Here is a 15,648-nt window from a genome sequence, read left to right as displayed (position 1 = left end):
GGGGGGGGGAGAGAGAGAGAGAGAGATTAATTCCATCATATGAAAGCCTGTGAGACCTCAGCCAGAGCAGCCTCTCACTCAGCCCCATCATTCTCGTCCCGAGTCCTGATTCCCTGCATCATTCGACTCCATTGTCGCCTCTGACTAGATGGGCTAGTTGATGAGTGCTTTCCCTTCGTTCCTCGCGATGCAGGAGATTGCGACGCTTCAGTTCGCTGATGCATTGAAGAAATTCTCATTTTGGTTGTTTTGGGTTCTCTGTGTGAGAAGTCTCTCCCCCTTGTTGAATTCGCCCTTTTGCTTGAAATCATAACCATCCCGGGGTCCTAGGGTTGCCAGTGTGGTCTCTGTGAAAACGTCCCAGCAGTAAGGTTGCTGAAAAGTGTCCGACACCAATATTGCTGAACTATTCACCTGTAGATTCTGAAAGCTACTGCCCAGATCCATGGGCTTGAAGCTGGCTGAATGTGGCCTGCATACATGGCTTCAGGAGGTAGGTGAAACCGTTCGGCACGATGATGAGATATTGTCACGCAACATGCGAAACGGTAGCAAGTAGGTCTTGCATCTGCGTGAGGATTAGCACATGGATTTTCGTTCGAGAGAAGAGACAAGACGAGGATGAGGAACCTACTCTCTCTGTACATCTCGAGTGGCGTTAAAAAAAAGCCTGGAAACCACCCAACCATCCTCTTTCTGGGCTAGATGTTGAGACAGGTTTGGTGCGGATAGCTTAGATATTGATTGCTTTCGATGGAAACCTAGGGTAGATGTTGATACTTGTCAAGGAAGAACCGGGCTAAAATTGATTATTGATGATGAAGAATCGATAATGGTAAGTTTCCTATGTACACTCAGATCAGTCAGCAGGGACCAGGAGAAGAGGTACGTTGAGGATATATACCACGAGATTGTTGGCAATGAAAAAAGAAACCTGGATACCACCCGACCACCCTCTTTCCAGGTTTGATGGCGAAAGCTGTTAAGTTTTGCTGAGATTGAGATGCAGAGAATGAAAGGTAATGTACACTGAATCTTGTGAGTAGAGAAAGCGACAAGGGGGAAGACGAAAAGAATACCTGTCGTTAGATATGAAGTAGATAGAAGACCTGAATACCACCCAACCGCCCTCTTTCCAGGTAATACGGGTCGTAGCATGTCGATAAAGATCATTGATCGTGATGCGCTGCTTGTCAGTTGTGAAATCATCGCTCTGAATATCCGGGGCTAATGCTTCAAGAAATCATGCTGCGGAGACATTGTAATCCTTTCGAAGGTCTTGGAGATAGCAGCTCATGACACCCTGCCACAAACCAAAACAAAAATGACAAAATGGTCTGTGAAAGTCGTGTTGCTGCAAATTTCAAAGATGATATGATCCAACGCCAAATGTGAGCGAAATGGGTGTCTGATAGCAGTCAGATGCTGTTGAACGAGCATGCGAGCATGTAGGAAATTGACTTACCTGAGCTGTATGATAGTCAAAGAACTCCCGGAAGCCTCCCTGCCACCCTCTTTCCAGGAAAGTAGTCGCACAGGCTGAATATGTTGTGAGTATTTGTACAGGGTATCTTGTATTCTAATGCAAGATCTCAAGATATCCTTAACGGTTGTCCAGGATATGGCGGTTCTTGAAGGAAGATTAGATCATGTCGTCAATAGTCGTACGTGCTGAATATGTTGTGAACTGGTGAGTAGTTGTACAGTGTATCTCGTATTTTTGATGTGAGATCTCAAAATATTGTTGATAGTTGCCCAGGATATAGCAGTTTGTTTCTTGGGGAGATTTGATCTATATCGCCGATAGTCGTACAGGGTATGGAACAAAATGGTGAATTGTTGTAAGGTGTGCTGCCGGTCGAACTCCTTGAAATGTTGTAACCGATTGAGATGAATATGCCAATGTGAGATGTTGTAGTCCTTGATGGGTAGATGAGTAAGACTCCCTACTGAGGTAGATTGCTGCTGTGATTGTGGAAATGATTCTGGAAGCCACCCTGCCACCCTCTTTCCAGAAAATCGTGTCTTTGAGTTGGCGTTGCATAGAAGACTTTGGACGTTATTGATTAATGTTGAACAAAGAGATGCAGAGATAGCCACCTGATGTATGAGATTGAAAATGACTCTTGAAAACCACCCTGCCACCCGCTTTCCAAGAGATCGATTTGCAAAGTTGTTGTGCTTTTGATAAGTTGTCGATTGGAATGTTGCACTCTGGCTGTTGCGCTTGCCAATTGCGTCGTGTTCCGGGACCATGATGTCGGTTTAATGGAGGTCGTTATGTAAAAATCTGGGATATTTTGAGAAGAAGTCCTGGAGTCCACCCCGCCACCCGCTGTCCAGGATTGTCTGAATGAACATGTTAAGTCGCTGATAATTTGAGAGAATGTAGATGATTGTCGAAATGCTGTTGACATGTTGTGTTGCTGACAAGCTGAGAGAGTATAGGTAGTTGTTGAAGTGTTGTTGAGTCGAAGAAGTATTGATGTCGAAGTGTTGTTGAAGGGGCGAGAGCCACACAGACTTGAACAGTAGTGCCGAGCTTTGAGAAAATCAGAGATCATGAAAGACCAAGAGGGGACCTGAACCCGCCCAACCGCTCACTTTCCAGGATGTATTAACTGATTGAGTGAGTTGTAAGAACATAAAGCCAGGATTGTTGAAGTAGATGGCGTAAATTCTTGGTGAGGTATTGCTTTACTGGAGCATTACTTTGCTGGGATATTGCAGTGCTGGGATATTGCGGTGCTGAGCTGTTGCTCTGATGAGAGGTTGCTTTGATGAAGTAACGAAAGCCGCTCCGATATTAGTAGCAAAAGTCTTTGTGACTTTGTCGCGACTTTGTCAATGGAGACAGATGATAGTCGACGAAGAATAACCCGGAAAACCACCCTGCCACCCTCTTTCCAGGCTTAATAGCCTCATTGGGTTTCGTCGATATGTTGTAGATCCAGATGATTTGGACTGGCGAAACGTATGTTGTACACTGTTCCAGACAAGAACTGGGTGAAAAATCAGCTGTTTGATCTGCAGCTCAAACAGTGATTGACCAACCTGGCTCTGTCTTTCACACTTCCAAGCATCGTTTACTGGTGATCAAGAAGATGAGGATTGGAGGTTGATGTTGAGGAGGTTGATATCGAGGAGGTCGATATCGAGGAGGTTGACATCGAGGAGGTTGATATCGAGGAGTTTGATGTCGACGAGGTTGATGTCGACGAGGTTGATGTTGAATGTTGGAGGGCTGTGGTGACCAACAGCCGGTTTGAAAGATTGCCTCCAATACCACCATTTCTGCACGCTATTCTGATCTGCCGCCAGTGGTTGATGTGTTTGAAGCCGCCCTGGCCAAGTTCTGTGCCTCTGGTGTCAACCTGACTGTAACCTTTGACATCCTAGGCGCCTTAGGAGTCATTGGGTACTTGCAAACCAACTAGAAGGACTCAGTCGAGTCACTGTCTGGTGCTTGCGGTTATGTCAGGCTGTTCACTGCCTCTACCCCGTAATCTGTCAACGGGGTATTTTCAGAGGCGTTCCACTCAGGTTCAACAACCTGGTAGTCGACGTTGGCGGGCATGGCGGCCGCAGGCGATTGATACGCTGCAGCCGGTTGCCAATAACCGTCGAACTGCGGATAATTGGCTGCGAACCACACCGGATTGGTAGGGTCGCCTGGTGCCAAGTCGATGCCCTGCTGGAAGGCATTCACGCCCGTTTGGGGCGTGACAGCAGTCCCTTGAGCCAGGGCGGGTGCTTCTTGCCCCTGTGTTGGAGCAACTTGCTGGCCATTGTTCCTGACGGGGTTTGGGTACCCGCCAGCCCAGTTAGTGGGCTTGTGACGGCACTTTCTCATGTGCCGCTTCATGTTGTCGGAACGGCTGCAGTTGTAGTTGCAACCGTGCCAGAAGCACTTCAAACGGCCGCCGTTGCCGGCCCTGTTGCGTTTGCAGCCGTCTTCGTGCCTGCGAACGTTGGACATGTCTGCTTTGACAGTCGATCGGCAGAAACGACAGACGACGACTTCTCTGCGGTGAACGCTCTGCACATGGTTCTTGAGACTGCTTTTGGCCGTGAAGTGCTTGTCACACAGTGTGCAGTTGTATTTGCCGGCCATCTTGATTGCTCTGGTGGTTGAACGTGTAGAGCACTGTGGTGGCAAGTCCAAGGTGTTGGTGCTTGGGCCTGGACTATTGCAGGCTCCTTGAGCAACAGTCAGCCTCCAGTGGCAACAGAGAATAAGACTCAAATCCTACCTTGTGTTTGGCGGGTCGTTGTCCTTTGAAGACAATGGCAAGTGCAGGTCGCTGTATACAGAGTCCTATTCCGGCTGAATGCAGCTTTAATCTGATTTTCTCTGAGGTCGGGCTGTGTTGTAAGTGCTGTGTGGTTTCTCTGGAGAGAGAAAAGAGAAGGGAGAGGAAAGAGGACAGAGGACAGAGGGGGGTATTTGTACTGGGAGAAAGCGCGTCGAGAAAAATTTCCTCTAGTTGAACCATACCATTTTGTCACTCTGTTTTGAACCTACCATTGACAACTGTATCGACAAATATCAGGTTCCTGTAATGGTGGTATTGGAAAGCTCCGGCAAGGAAAGCAAAAATACAGCAAAAGGGTAGCCACAATTGAAATATACTTTGACCGCGCATGGTTGAGCAGGCTGGAGGTGATCCATGGGAAGAAACCAATGGATGGGTGAAATTGTGGATGCGAAAACACACCAGATTAGGAAGCCAGAGTCACGCAGTAAACCCACCACATCAAGACGAGAACCGGAACACCTTCTGGTTGGCTTGCGATCATCTTGTTTCAGAAACATTTTCTTGCTCAAGCAGCCGTAGAGGGGTCACCTGCCGGGAATTAGCATTTGCTGCATTTCTGGTTGACGGACGCGGATGCAGCATATCCGTGTGCAGGACTGTAATGCGCGCTGCCTGGCTAACTGTGGAGATCACTCACGAAGCCCCAGGGTCAGCCATCGCTCAGGCCTTGCAAGCGACAAGGGTCAACAGATTCTCTCTGGTGGGACGCTGGCACGTAGCTTGTATGAAGGCAGGTGCCCATGTCGAAATCGGCTTTGGATCGTCGAGACACTTTGTATCAGTGACCAAAGCAAACCGCGTTGGAGCGTAGACTGCCCATCAGAGAAGCCTGCTGTGCACGATCCTGACCACTAACAGCGGCAAAAGCCAACATTGCCTGCCTGTTTTCCAAGGCCCTTGATTGTCCAAGTTCCAAACTTGTTGCCAGAGACCATGGCACCATGCTGCCATAGGGTACCGCCCAATGACCCATCGTCAAGTTCAAACCGATACCTGTGGTTCAGATGGGGCATTGGGGACCGTGCACCAGGACACAGGATGGTTCCTGCGACGATCTCCGCGTCAACCAGGATGCCCTCTTCAAAAAATCTTTAGTGGTAATTAATCTTTCTTCATTCGCGTCGTGTATCACGCGTCCTACCTAGCTTGGGTGGAGTCGCAGACCCTTTTTTTTCAAACCGCAAAAATACGTGAAAGTTCGAAAAGAAAATTTTCCTGGTTTTTCGAAAGCACGAGGGCGAGAGATGAGAGGAAGAACCAGACAACTCTCAGTCGTGTCATCTGCTGTAGCTCGACTCATTGAGCAGTCGATTCATAGGACATGTTCATGGATTGTGGCTCTGGTGAGGTTGGAATTAGGTGTTTCGTAGTGGCCGTATTGCGGTACCGTAGCCACAGCCTTGCGCAAATGGCAGTGCGCGTGACTGCATCAGGTGCGGCGGGTGGCAGTGGGTGCAGTGGGTGCAGTGGCTTAGGTGGCTTGGGCGGGTGCAGTGGGTGCAACAGCTGGTGTGGCGTAGCAGGTCCCCGCCGAGGAACTCCCTCCAACTCCCTCCAACTCCCTCCAAAGGCCCTCCAACTCCACCCGAACCGCTGATTCAAACGGGTATCGCGACATCTGACTCAAATCCCCCACCAGGCACCGCTTCTTTTCCATCGCTTCTTCAACCCTTCTCTCATTGTGCCCGCTTCGGTGTCTGTGCTCCGACTTCCTTGCTCCGACTCCCTAGTCGTTCTCTCCCCTACCACTAGTGCCACGGCCTTTCGCGATGGGGAATTTGTGTTCCAAATCAGCCAACAAACCTGACAACTTCGCCAGCCCCGGTCGTACCGTTGGGTCGAGCACACAGCCCAGACAAACCTCGGCGCCCATCCCGCAGAAAATTACCAGCAGTACTCCTGGTCGACCTCTTGGTGGGGGAGATGGGGCCCCGGGCGATGATAATGCCAGAAGTGCTGCTGCCAGAGCAGCCGAGGTGAGTTTTGCTGTGTTGCATCTAGCAGAGGGTGTGAGCGTTGGGAGTCTGGTCTTACCCTAACTTTGACGCTGCTGTGCCCTTGGACGAAGATGGCGATCTGACTGAAACCACCAGGAACGCGCTGCAAGAGCCAATAAGCCGGGCGGGAAACTTTCCAGCCAACTGTCGGCACAGAAAAAGCAGACCCAGAATCAGCTTCTGAGCTCGGGCTCCGAGGCCGAGCGAAGAGCGCGAGACGCCGACGAGGGCGCAGAAGCTCGAAACTGGAACTAAGCCAGAGTCTTTGGGTCAGTGGAACTCAACGCGTTTCGCGAGCAGCCAGAATGCCTCTACTTGCTCTGGCCCCAATCTTCGACCGTCCATCTACGGCGCGATCTGGCGATGGAATGACTCCGCGAAACCTTGAGTGGTTCAAGAAGTCCGCTCTCTCAGCTTCAATCACGGGACGCCCCCGACGGACCCCCGCCGAATCTGAGGAGGTAAATGGGCAAGGAGCGCTTTGATTCTTGTTGACAACTTTCTTTGCGTTATAGAGGGGTTTATGGGCGTTTGCAGCACAACTTCACCTCAGTGTTTTTGCCGGCTACTTAAAGGACTTCAAGTGCGGCGAGGTCCTCTCGTTCCTCAAATGAATATTTTTGGCGGTGTTCTGTCACTTGCATGCATTGTGTTGGTGGTTCTATGTCATGTACTGTGTACTGAGAGTTCCCACCACACTTCTTGAACGTCTCCACCCTGTTCCTTCTCCTTCGAACACACGGTCTGCCCGCCCAGGATCCATTTTCTGCATTTGGGATGGCTCCATTCTGCTCGAACTGGGTTGCAAGCTGCGAAATCCAGAAGATGCCGGTCCTGTTGTGGACACCTGCTCCCTGAGACAACATTCCAAAAGATTTGGTTGACTCCACAGCAACCACAGGGACATCTGCTCGCCTTTGACTTTCTCACCGGACTTGGAGAAGGTGGACGACGCAGATCGCATGGGGCTTGAGCTACGAAAAAAACTTACAGCCAGGAATCTTCATTCTACATGGGTTGCAATTGTGAGACTGCCCCGTCCTTGTCAACTGCCACTTGTGGGAGAAGGCGGGCAAGTGCTCGCTCACAACCCTCAAAGTCGAAACGGAGCCTCCTGAGCACTGAGGACCCCCATGAATCCCCTTCTCTGTCCTTCCATCGACTGCATGAGGCCTTCCCCCCTTCTGCTCCCCCTTGCTCCCTTGCTACTCATGACTCGGTGTTTCGCAGTCGCATAGGTTTTGAAAGCCTAATCTCTTCTTTGCCAGGACGATTGCTCAGCTTTCTCTTTCCATGCTCTGACTTTAGTGAAGCCTGGCAAAATCCCCAACGGACGAAGTCCTGTGGAAAAACGGGAGGGAAACATCGAGTTCCTGAGCCGCCTTTCCGTCTCGCCGTGCTTCATTTCTTAGACTAGAACTGCGCAGATAGAGGACATAACACGCCCAACTCCCGGGCGAAGCCCATCAATCCCAGTGGTGGGTCGTGCCTGTAGAAGACCGCCTACAACTAACGCCGACATTTCGGAGTCACCTCAGCACCCATTGCTGTCTTCGACACCGGGCTACTACTACTATGCAGACGAATCTGCAAGCGAGGAATCGGCCAAAGGAGCATGTACATTTAGACTTATGCGGACTGACATGCCTTTTGGGTGGAATCTTATGTTAAAGCAGTCCATCTCTTTTCTTTCTTTTTGAGATACCATCTCAGCCATATCTTGAACTGCAGTGCATGCTGAATGATTTTGATATCGACCGCAACAAGGAAATCTCTCCTTGCTCGCTCGCTGATTTGCTTGCTTGCTTGCTTACTTACCATGCAGATATGTCTAGCACAGTACGAAGTAAACAGAGTGGCTAGATATCTACCTAGGTATATGAGAAGCTTGCCTTATCAAGCACACACGTCAGACCCTTGCGCAGAATCCAGCCCGAGTTGCTTGTTAGGATCAGTCAATCAATAATCTACAGTCCTGGACGCGAGGTGCGAGCAAGCTCTGGACCATTTTTGTGGATGAAACGAAAAAAGGTCCGATCCGTCCGCTCGTTGCTCCTCTCCTCTCCTCTCCGGCCTCTGGAACAGGAACGTCGAAGTCAGAGGAGACGGTCGTCATGCCAATGTCTCCGTACAGGAACAAAGAATTGTTAGGGATCAACAGCACAAGAGAGGCTATATGCGAAGTTCACACGCTGAGGTTCTACCCACAGTTCAAGATACGAGCATAGAGTGTTTGCGTGCGCTGAGGGGGGAAGAAAAAGCCAAGCAAGGGCCTTGAATACCTCGGTTCATCGCCATGGTCATTTTTCAGTAGGAGGCAAAGAAAATGGAAGTCGGAAACAAGAATGCAGAGAGTGACCGCCGCGGTCAATTGAACGGCTGTCTGCTCTTTTTCTCTCTATCAGTTCTATCTCCACATCCTCCATGTTTCAAGCTGGGCCCTCCGGGTTTCTGCATCAGACACATTTTGGCGTCTCCCGCTCGCAGCTTGCCACACGAAAGAGTCCATTTCCTGGGACCACCCGTATGGCCGAGTTGAAATACAAACAGCGCTTTTGCCTCTTCTATGTTCAACAGCAACCCAGCTAGAAAACCGCCGGAGCGCCTCAAGGCTGCCTGGCTCTAACACCAGAACGCCCTCTTGATATATCATCGCTCTCACTCTCGCAACTCGGCATGCTGCGCAAAAAATGGGTGGCACGGTCGAACCAGCAGGAGCCGGCAGGGCTCGAAAAGTCCAAGTCACATCCGAGCCATGTTGTCATTGTTTTCATTTCATTCCTCATTTTGCTTTCACTCCGTACCGGCTGTGCTCGGTTTCGGTTTCGCTGCGCATTACTTTGTGCCGCGTTCATAGCTCAAACTCGTCTCATTTCGCCCAGTTCATCTCATAGTCCAAGACTGCACAAGCAGCCAGTCAATTCTACCTTCCTCGAATCAGGTCGAGTCTCAGGCTCACTCAATTCTTGATTCAGCTCCGTTTTTTCACTCTGCTTACCATGCGCTGGTGGCCATCGACTGCCATCGCAAGCAGTTGCATTATTTGTCGTCCATACAGATAGCATCATGCTCATCTCACAATTCATTCATTTCGGGGGGTGGTGTTCTCGGTCCCGTCGCCAGGCAACAGATTTCCTCTGACGGCAAACATCTTTCCTGTAGTCCCTGCGACAAAGCCATCGACCTGTTTGGCGTACTGCTCAACCTGGCGACTATTCAACATGCTCTCCAAACGGCTTGGCTCTGTAGGCAATTTGAACAATTTCTGCCACTCGTCCTCTGGCAATGGTGGCTGCTTGGACAGTGCTCTCGCCGCATTTTCCGCCTTACGCTTCTGCTGCCACTGCTGGATCTTAGCCTGCTCACGGGCAAGAGCACGGGAATAGTAAGAGAAATTGTTGGCTTCAACATGGTGGGTCTCAATGCTGTCGAGAAGGTTGTCGGCGGTTTGAGAGAGGTAGGGGTCGATGGAGATAGAAAGTGACTCGAATGAAGGTGCTAGGGTGTCGTTCTTGACAATGGGATTATTCTCAATCTCGTCAACGGAGCTGGGAGGTTTCATGACGCCTGAAGCCAGCATGCCGGGCACTTGGTGGAGGAATGTGTTGACGAGGTGGGAGTTGTGGACAGACACGGGGATTTCGACGAGGATATCTGAGTACTTGAGACCGGACTTGAGAAGCCTGTTCAAGGGATGTTAGCATTGATGCTCTTTCAAAAATTGAGTGAAGTCTGCATTACTGGTCAGTGGTGAATTTGTTCTCTTTGTACGCGGTCATGAATTGTGGCGACAGCCGGAAGGCGCGAATGCTGAGAATCCCTTGAGAGCTGCGACTGACGTCGTGCACAAGCGCCACAGTCTTCTCATTTAATTCCTTCTGGTAGTGATACTGATTCTCAATGAAATTCGCGTTGACGAAATTTCCCAGGTTTGCACTTGTGTACCACCCCACATTGTTCGCGTCGACATTGACCTCGCGCAGCATGCGAATCATCTCGGCTTGGTAGGCAGTGTTGGCCTTTGCGCGAGGAGCAGAAGCAGCAGCGTTGAAGTGTTGCGGTTGGTTGTCGAATTGCGCCTCGGGCGGCAGATCCACGACAGGGAAGGGGAATGTGTTGGTCACCTCGAGGGTGCCATTGTTGTTGTCCATACCGACGAGGGAGCCGGTTGCGACGGTGGGGAAACGACTTGCGCAGTGTTTGATCACTTTCATGACGACCTTTTCCACCAGTCAGTTTTGTTTGAGGAATGGGAAGAAATTGCACTTACCAGCGCCTCGAGCTGGACCGCCTTCAGCTGCGTCTCTTTCCTGCATGATTGTCAGTGATCTGAGCAGTGTACAATAATATAAAAGAACATACTCCGGGATGGACGCCATGACTGCAGGCACCTTGATGTAGTAGGCTGGTTTGCGAAGAGTTGGGCCCGACATCTTTGTGGGGAGGGACATTTTGGATTTGGTGATAACGAGAGAGGAAAGTGAGCCGAGTTCACGTGAATGTGCGAATTCGGTTTTATCTGCTGGCAGGACGTCTTCTTGGCGGAGTTTTTGGTCATGTATCAATGTATTGGCACGGGAGGTCACCATAGTGCCAGAGAGCTTGCTGGATTGATCAAAGAGTGCATGGTGTCGTTGCGGGTGCCCGATACACAACTTCCACTACAAGGCTGAGTCTCAGCCTTGTGTCGGGGAAACTCTGGTGCATGAATGACGTTCTCCCAAAATTATTTTGTCCACTGATTGACATTCCTTAGTCGACCACCCAGTTCACCTTCTCTTTTCCCAATCATTTTCGGAGTACGAGGTACATAGATCTCATTCTCTTGGTGTGCGCGTCTCTTCCATGTCTAACAATACCAGCTCTGACATCTGGTTTGTGAGTGGCATCAGACTCAGCTTCCATTGCTTCACCTGACATGCTGCATAGGCTGGTGCATTTGCTGCGTTTACTGTCGATCTGCTCGTCTATCCTCTTGACACTCTCAAGACACGTCTCCAATCGCAACACTATGAACAGCTGTACAAAGATGCCAGTGGCAAGACGAAACCTGCTTTATTCCGTGGCCTGTACCAAGGCGTTGGTTCCATCATCCTTATCACAATTCCCTCGTCCGGCGCATTCTTCACGACATACGAAGCCTTGAAGTATGGAATCTCGGAAGCAGTCCCCCCCAACTCCACGATATTTCTTCCCCAACCTGCCATCCATGCTGCGGCCAGTGGCGGTGCTGAGCTTGTCAGCTGCGCTATCCTCACCCCTGCCGAAGTCCTCAAGCAAAACGCTCAGATGCTCAGTGCTCGGGGGAAGAGAACGTCTACCTCCTTGGAAGTCTTCAAGCATTTCAGAAAGAATCCTTCAAGATTATGGAGAGGGTATACTGCGCTTGCCGCGAGAAACTTGCCGTTTACTGCTCTGCAATTCCCTACCTTTGAGTTTCTGAAAGGATATTTCATGCAAAGGCGTAAAGAGCGGAATGGCGGAAGACCCGTCGATGGAATAGCCGAACGCGCACGTATTACGGCGTTGAGTGCCGCTATCGCTGGAAGCGGAGCTGCGTGGATCACGACTCCGATCGACGTGGTCAAAACCAGAATCATGCTCGCTGCAGGGTCGGGTGATGATAGCCCTAGAACAGATTCCAAGGGAAAAGCTTCAAAATACCTCCTGGAAGGCGTTCAAGGGTCGCGCAAAAGCGGATTTATTGTGGCCAGAGAAATTCTCAAGACACACGGCATCCAAGGCCTGTTCCGCGGAGCTCTCCTGCGTGCCTGCTGGACTTCGTTGGGCAGCGGTCTATACTTAGGCTGCTATGAAGGCGGCCGTTTCTACTTGGAGAAACACAGGAGGGATGCAAGAGAAGGTGATCACCTTATGCAGCGCGACTGGTCGAAGGTCAAGGTGGGCATCGGAAGCTCTAGATCTCAGGAGACGGTGAAAAAGAGTGCATGGCAGGAAGACTGATCGATCAGACTCACCCAACTGACCTTCGCACTATCCGAGATGGCGGCTCATTCGGCCCGACCTGGCCATGTTTGATGCTGTACGCAATCGTGCTCGCCAGAGAATGTCCTGCGTTGCTGGATTTGAGTACGGACATATCGTGGGAGCGTGGAATTGGATTCAGCTCTCAATTATTCTTGGGACAATCTGTGCGTCCACATCGCTCCGTGGGACAAAGGAGTACGGCAGAACTCGACCACCTGGTGAATGAACGAACGGTCCTTCAGCTTTCGGAGACATTACCAAAACCGGTCCGTTGTCCAATTGCGGCAACCCTACGAGTATCTCAAACGCTCGCGAATGTCATCCGGCCCTTGCCCGCCATTAGTCATCTTCTCTTTCAAGGAACGTCTGCAGGGGGTGCCGTCATTGGTATACCGAAGCCCGTATCAGGAAAGAAACGTGACATAGGTCCAGGCTGCGACACAACTACGGCCATAATAGGCCGCTATGCAGTATCTTCGACTTGATTGATAATGTGAAAAAGCCACATATTCTAGCATGCTGAGTTATAGAATATGTGGCTTTTCTCGAATTATCAAATCAGCCTAAGGCGGATATACCTCACCCGCCTCAGCTCCTGGTGCGTCCACGGTGTCGTGGCTGTCGCGAAAAGCTCTAAATACAGTCGCTCCTTCCTGGGGCTTCAATATGGCGACTTCAGTCCAAGTCAAAGATATTAGAAAAACTCGTCTATTACTTACTATCACTTGCGTCCAACATGGCAGATGTTTCAGTCCTCCTGATCGGCGCAAGCGGCGCTCTTGGAAAGCCGCTCCTGGATGAGCTTATCCGCCAGAGACATCAATTCAAGCGCATCGCCATTCTCGCAACCCCTGAAAGAGCCAACAAATTCAGCAATGTCGGCGTCGAAGTTGTTGTTGGTTCATTCTTTGAAGTCAAGTCATACCAAGGTCCGTATTAAGCAGCTGAAACTTCCTTTCCGCGACTGTATTCTGACTCAGTCGTGAAGGCTTCACACACGTCATATCCGCGGTCGGCAACCCCCTGATGATCCTGCAACCTGCCATGGTTGAAGTTGCCGTCTCCGCAGGAGTAAAGCACTTCTACGCCTCAGAATGGAACAGCGATATCTCGCAACCCCAGATCCAAAACTGGCGCTATTTCCGGGACAAGCAAGCCACAAGGTCCTATTTACGTGCCAAGGCCGCTCGAGAACCCGGCTTCCAGTACACCCTCATGGTCACCGGTATCTTCACAGAGTGGGCGCTCGATGAGTTCTACGGGGTTGACCACGAGAAGCTCACGGCAAAACTATATGGCCAGCCTGGTAGGAGGGTTGGAGTAACGAGCATCCCCGACATCGCACGGTACACCATTGATTCATTACGGATTCCGTTCGAGGGTCCAGGGCGCACGCTGCGGGTGCAAGGCTGGACGGGTAAAGTCGAAGACTTGATTGGCGCTTTGGAGCAGGTCAGAGGCGTCAAGTATCAAATCAGCTGGCTGGATGTCTCTGTGGCGAAGGAACTCGAGGAACAGGCCAGAGTGAACGAGGACGACTTGTCGGAGATGATGTTCAACATCAAGCCGTTGGTGGTTAGTGGGTATGGCGTTGCGGACGGGGTTGGCAAGTTGGACAATGGGCTCTTTGACTTCAAGCCGGAGACGGCACAGGAGACCTTTGCCCGTGTCTTCAAGACGCAGACCTAGCAGGGCGGAATATTCGGCTGAGATTCAGATGACATGGCGGGTATCAAGATAGGGAGACAGCGCTGCAAAGTTACTGTCCTCAACCCCAGCGGACGATCGTCAATATTCGTGACGAGCACGGTCTGTATTTTTCATGGTCTAATTAGGTCCTTTCTGTTGCTTAATCGTGTCGAGGCATTTCCACGTCTCTAATCAGGTCATCTCCACATCCCCATCCCCAGCCTTAGCACCAGGATGACTACTCGCCTCGTCCTCCCCATCAGCTTCGATTTCGAGGTCCCCATCGTCTTCGTCCTCATCATCATCCTCCTGGTCATCGACATCCTCCCAAGCATCGCCCTCGTCGTCCTCATCCATCTCGCCCAACTCCTTCTTCAACCCGGCGACCAACTCGACAGCATGCTCCCTGAGCCGCTCATCCTCGTACCCCAAAACACGGTAGAGCCGGAGACAGTTCTCGAGCCACTGCTTGGCGGTCTCGTTACATTTTGCTTTTACATCCGGATTACTGGTGTCCGGTTTCTGGGCGATGAGCACCTGGCACCACCCGCCGAGGTACCAGCATTCGACGCTCTGGTCGTCCTCGCGGACAAGGCCCTCGAGGACGGACATGGCGAGCTGTTCGAGCTGGACCTCCATCAACAAACGGCTGAGGGAGACGCGGGTCGCGAAGTCGGGTTTCCGTCCGTCGTCTCCTACATTGCCTTCTTCTTCTGCACTGCGTTTTTTCTCCTTGAGGTCGTCAGAAGCAGGTGGGGGTGCGTTGTCTTTCCACCAGATATCGAGACTCCTCTTCAACGCCGTCCTCGCGTCCTCGATCCGTTCCTGACTGATCCTCACACTCGCCAATGTCTGTAGCACGCCGGCACTCAGATGTTCGGGACATACGGCGACGGCCTCCGTGACGAGGGTCTCGCACCGTGACTCCGCGTCACTCTCCCACGACAGGTCAGTCATGTAGACTTCGGCCATGGCGCAGAGCGCATCGGCCAGTTTTGATTTCTTCTCATCGAGCACCTTCTTTGTCCCCGCGTCCGCTCCGGAACCGCCGGTGTCCATCTCATTGACCGCCTCTTCCAGGACCTCGATCTCGTTCCGGAGCACCTCGCACGCCTGCTCAAAGTATCTGATACTCTCGACCCCGCCTTCTTCGCACAGCTGCGCGAGCCAAAGCCAGGGTTCCGCCGAGATCAGGGCCCCGTCTTTGTCGATCCGCGTCGCGCGCGTGAAATTCCGTCGTGCAGAGTCCACATCGCCCAGTGCGACTTGGATCTCGGCGTTCAGTGTGAGGGCAGAGGGTAAGGTAGGCACGCCCTGTGCGGCCAGGGACAGTAGGTCGTCGATATCGATCTGATCCTCCTTGTTCGGAGCATGTTGTTCTTGTTGGCGTTCATCTTCGAGTCTTTTTAGAGCTTCTTCAGCGAGCGGGAGAGCAAGTTCCGGCTGAGACTGTTCGAGGAGTTCGGCGGCCTCGGTCAGCAACTCCTCGATCGATTTCTGGTGCGACTTTTTGGGAACGACGCCGCCTTTCACGAGCGGGGACGTTGTAGAGCGGAGGATGTCTTTTTGTTGTTTCGAGTGTCCTTTCGTCTTGGTTTTGGCCATCTTGGTCTCTGAGGTTTCTTGTGGTACTAGAGGAGGCAAGCTAGCGAGAG

General features: G+C 51.3%; 6 protein-coding genes across 6 annotated transcripts; 3 read left to right on the top strand and 3 right to left on the bottom strand.

The window, feature by feature from the left end:
* Nucleotides 1-3,096: 3,096 nt before the first annotated feature.
* Nucleotides 3,097-4,114, bottom strand: Z520_12114 (uncharacterized protein; the record flags this gene model as incomplete). The annotated part of the gene is made up of 3 exons (XM_016782601.1): nucleotides 3,097-3,355; nucleotides 3,423-3,433; nucleotides 3,500-4,114. The coding sequence occupies 3 exons, from the start codon at nucleotides 4,112-4,114 to the stop codon at nucleotides 3,097-3,099; spliced, it is 885 nt and encodes a 294-aa protein (XP_016626356.1).
* Nucleotides 4,115-6,088: 1,974 nt separating this feature from the next.
* Z520_12113 (uncharacterized protein) lies at nucleotides 6,089-6,571 on the top strand (the record flags this gene model as incomplete). Its single annotated transcript, XM_016782600.1, has 2 exons — nucleotides 6,089-6,295; nucleotides 6,413-6,571. The coding sequence occupies 2 exons, from the start codon at nucleotides 6,089-6,091 to the stop codon at nucleotides 6,569-6,571; spliced, it is 366 nt and encodes a 121-aa protein (XP_016626355.1).
* Nucleotides 6,572-9,398: 2,827 nt separating this feature from the next.
* On the bottom strand, nucleotides 9,399-10,749 carry Z520_12112 (uncharacterized protein; the record flags this gene model as incomplete). The annotated part of the gene is made up of 4 exons (XM_016782599.1): nucleotides 9,399-9,999; nucleotides 10,058-10,536; nucleotides 10,587-10,626; nucleotides 10,679-10,749. The coding sequence occupies 4 exons, from the start codon at nucleotides 10,747-10,749 to the stop codon at nucleotides 9,399-9,401; spliced, it is 1,191 nt and encodes a 396-aa protein (XP_016626354.1).
* A 412-nt stretch (nucleotides 10,750-11,161) lies between these two features.
* Nucleotides 11,162-12,280, top strand: Z520_12111 (uncharacterized protein; the record flags this gene model as incomplete). The annotated part of the gene is made up of 2 exons (XM_016782598.1): nucleotides 11,162-11,194; nucleotides 11,246-12,280. 2 exons carry the CDS (start codon nucleotides 11,162-11,164, stop codon nucleotides 12,278-12,280), a joined length of 1,068 nt encoding a protein of 355 aa, XP_016626353.1.
* Nucleotides 12,281-13,040: 760 nt separating this feature from the next.
* On the top strand, nucleotides 13,041-13,993 carry Z520_12110 (uncharacterized protein; the record flags this gene model as incomplete). The annotated part of the gene is made up of 2 exons (XM_016782597.1): nucleotides 13,041-13,233; nucleotides 13,293-13,993. The coding sequence occupies 2 exons, from the start codon at nucleotides 13,041-13,043 to the stop codon at nucleotides 13,991-13,993; spliced, it is 894 nt and encodes a 297-aa protein (XP_016626352.1).
* Nucleotides 13,994-14,185: 192 nt separating this feature from the next.
* On the bottom strand, nucleotides 14,186-15,598 carry Z520_12109 (uncharacterized protein; the record flags this gene model as incomplete). The annotated part of the gene is made up of 1 exon (XM_016782596.1): nucleotides 14,186-15,598. One exon carries the CDS (start codon nucleotides 15,596-15,598, stop codon nucleotides 14,186-14,188), a length of 1,413 nt encoding a protein of 470 aa, XP_016626351.1.
* Between the last annotated feature and the right edge of the window lie 50 nt (nucleotides 15,599-15,648).

This window comes from Fonsecaea multimorphosa, assembly GCF_000836435.1.
Source record: "Fonsecaea multimorphosa CBS 102226 unplaced genomic scaffold supercont1.47, whole genome shotgun sequence".
NCBI lineage: Eukaryota > Fungi > Ascomycota > Eurotiomycetes > Chaetothyriales > Herpotrichiellaceae > Fonsecaea > Fonsecaea multimorphosa.
Note: the sequence above shows the minus strand (reverse complement) of the source record. Positions and strands in the feature narration are given on the sequence as shown.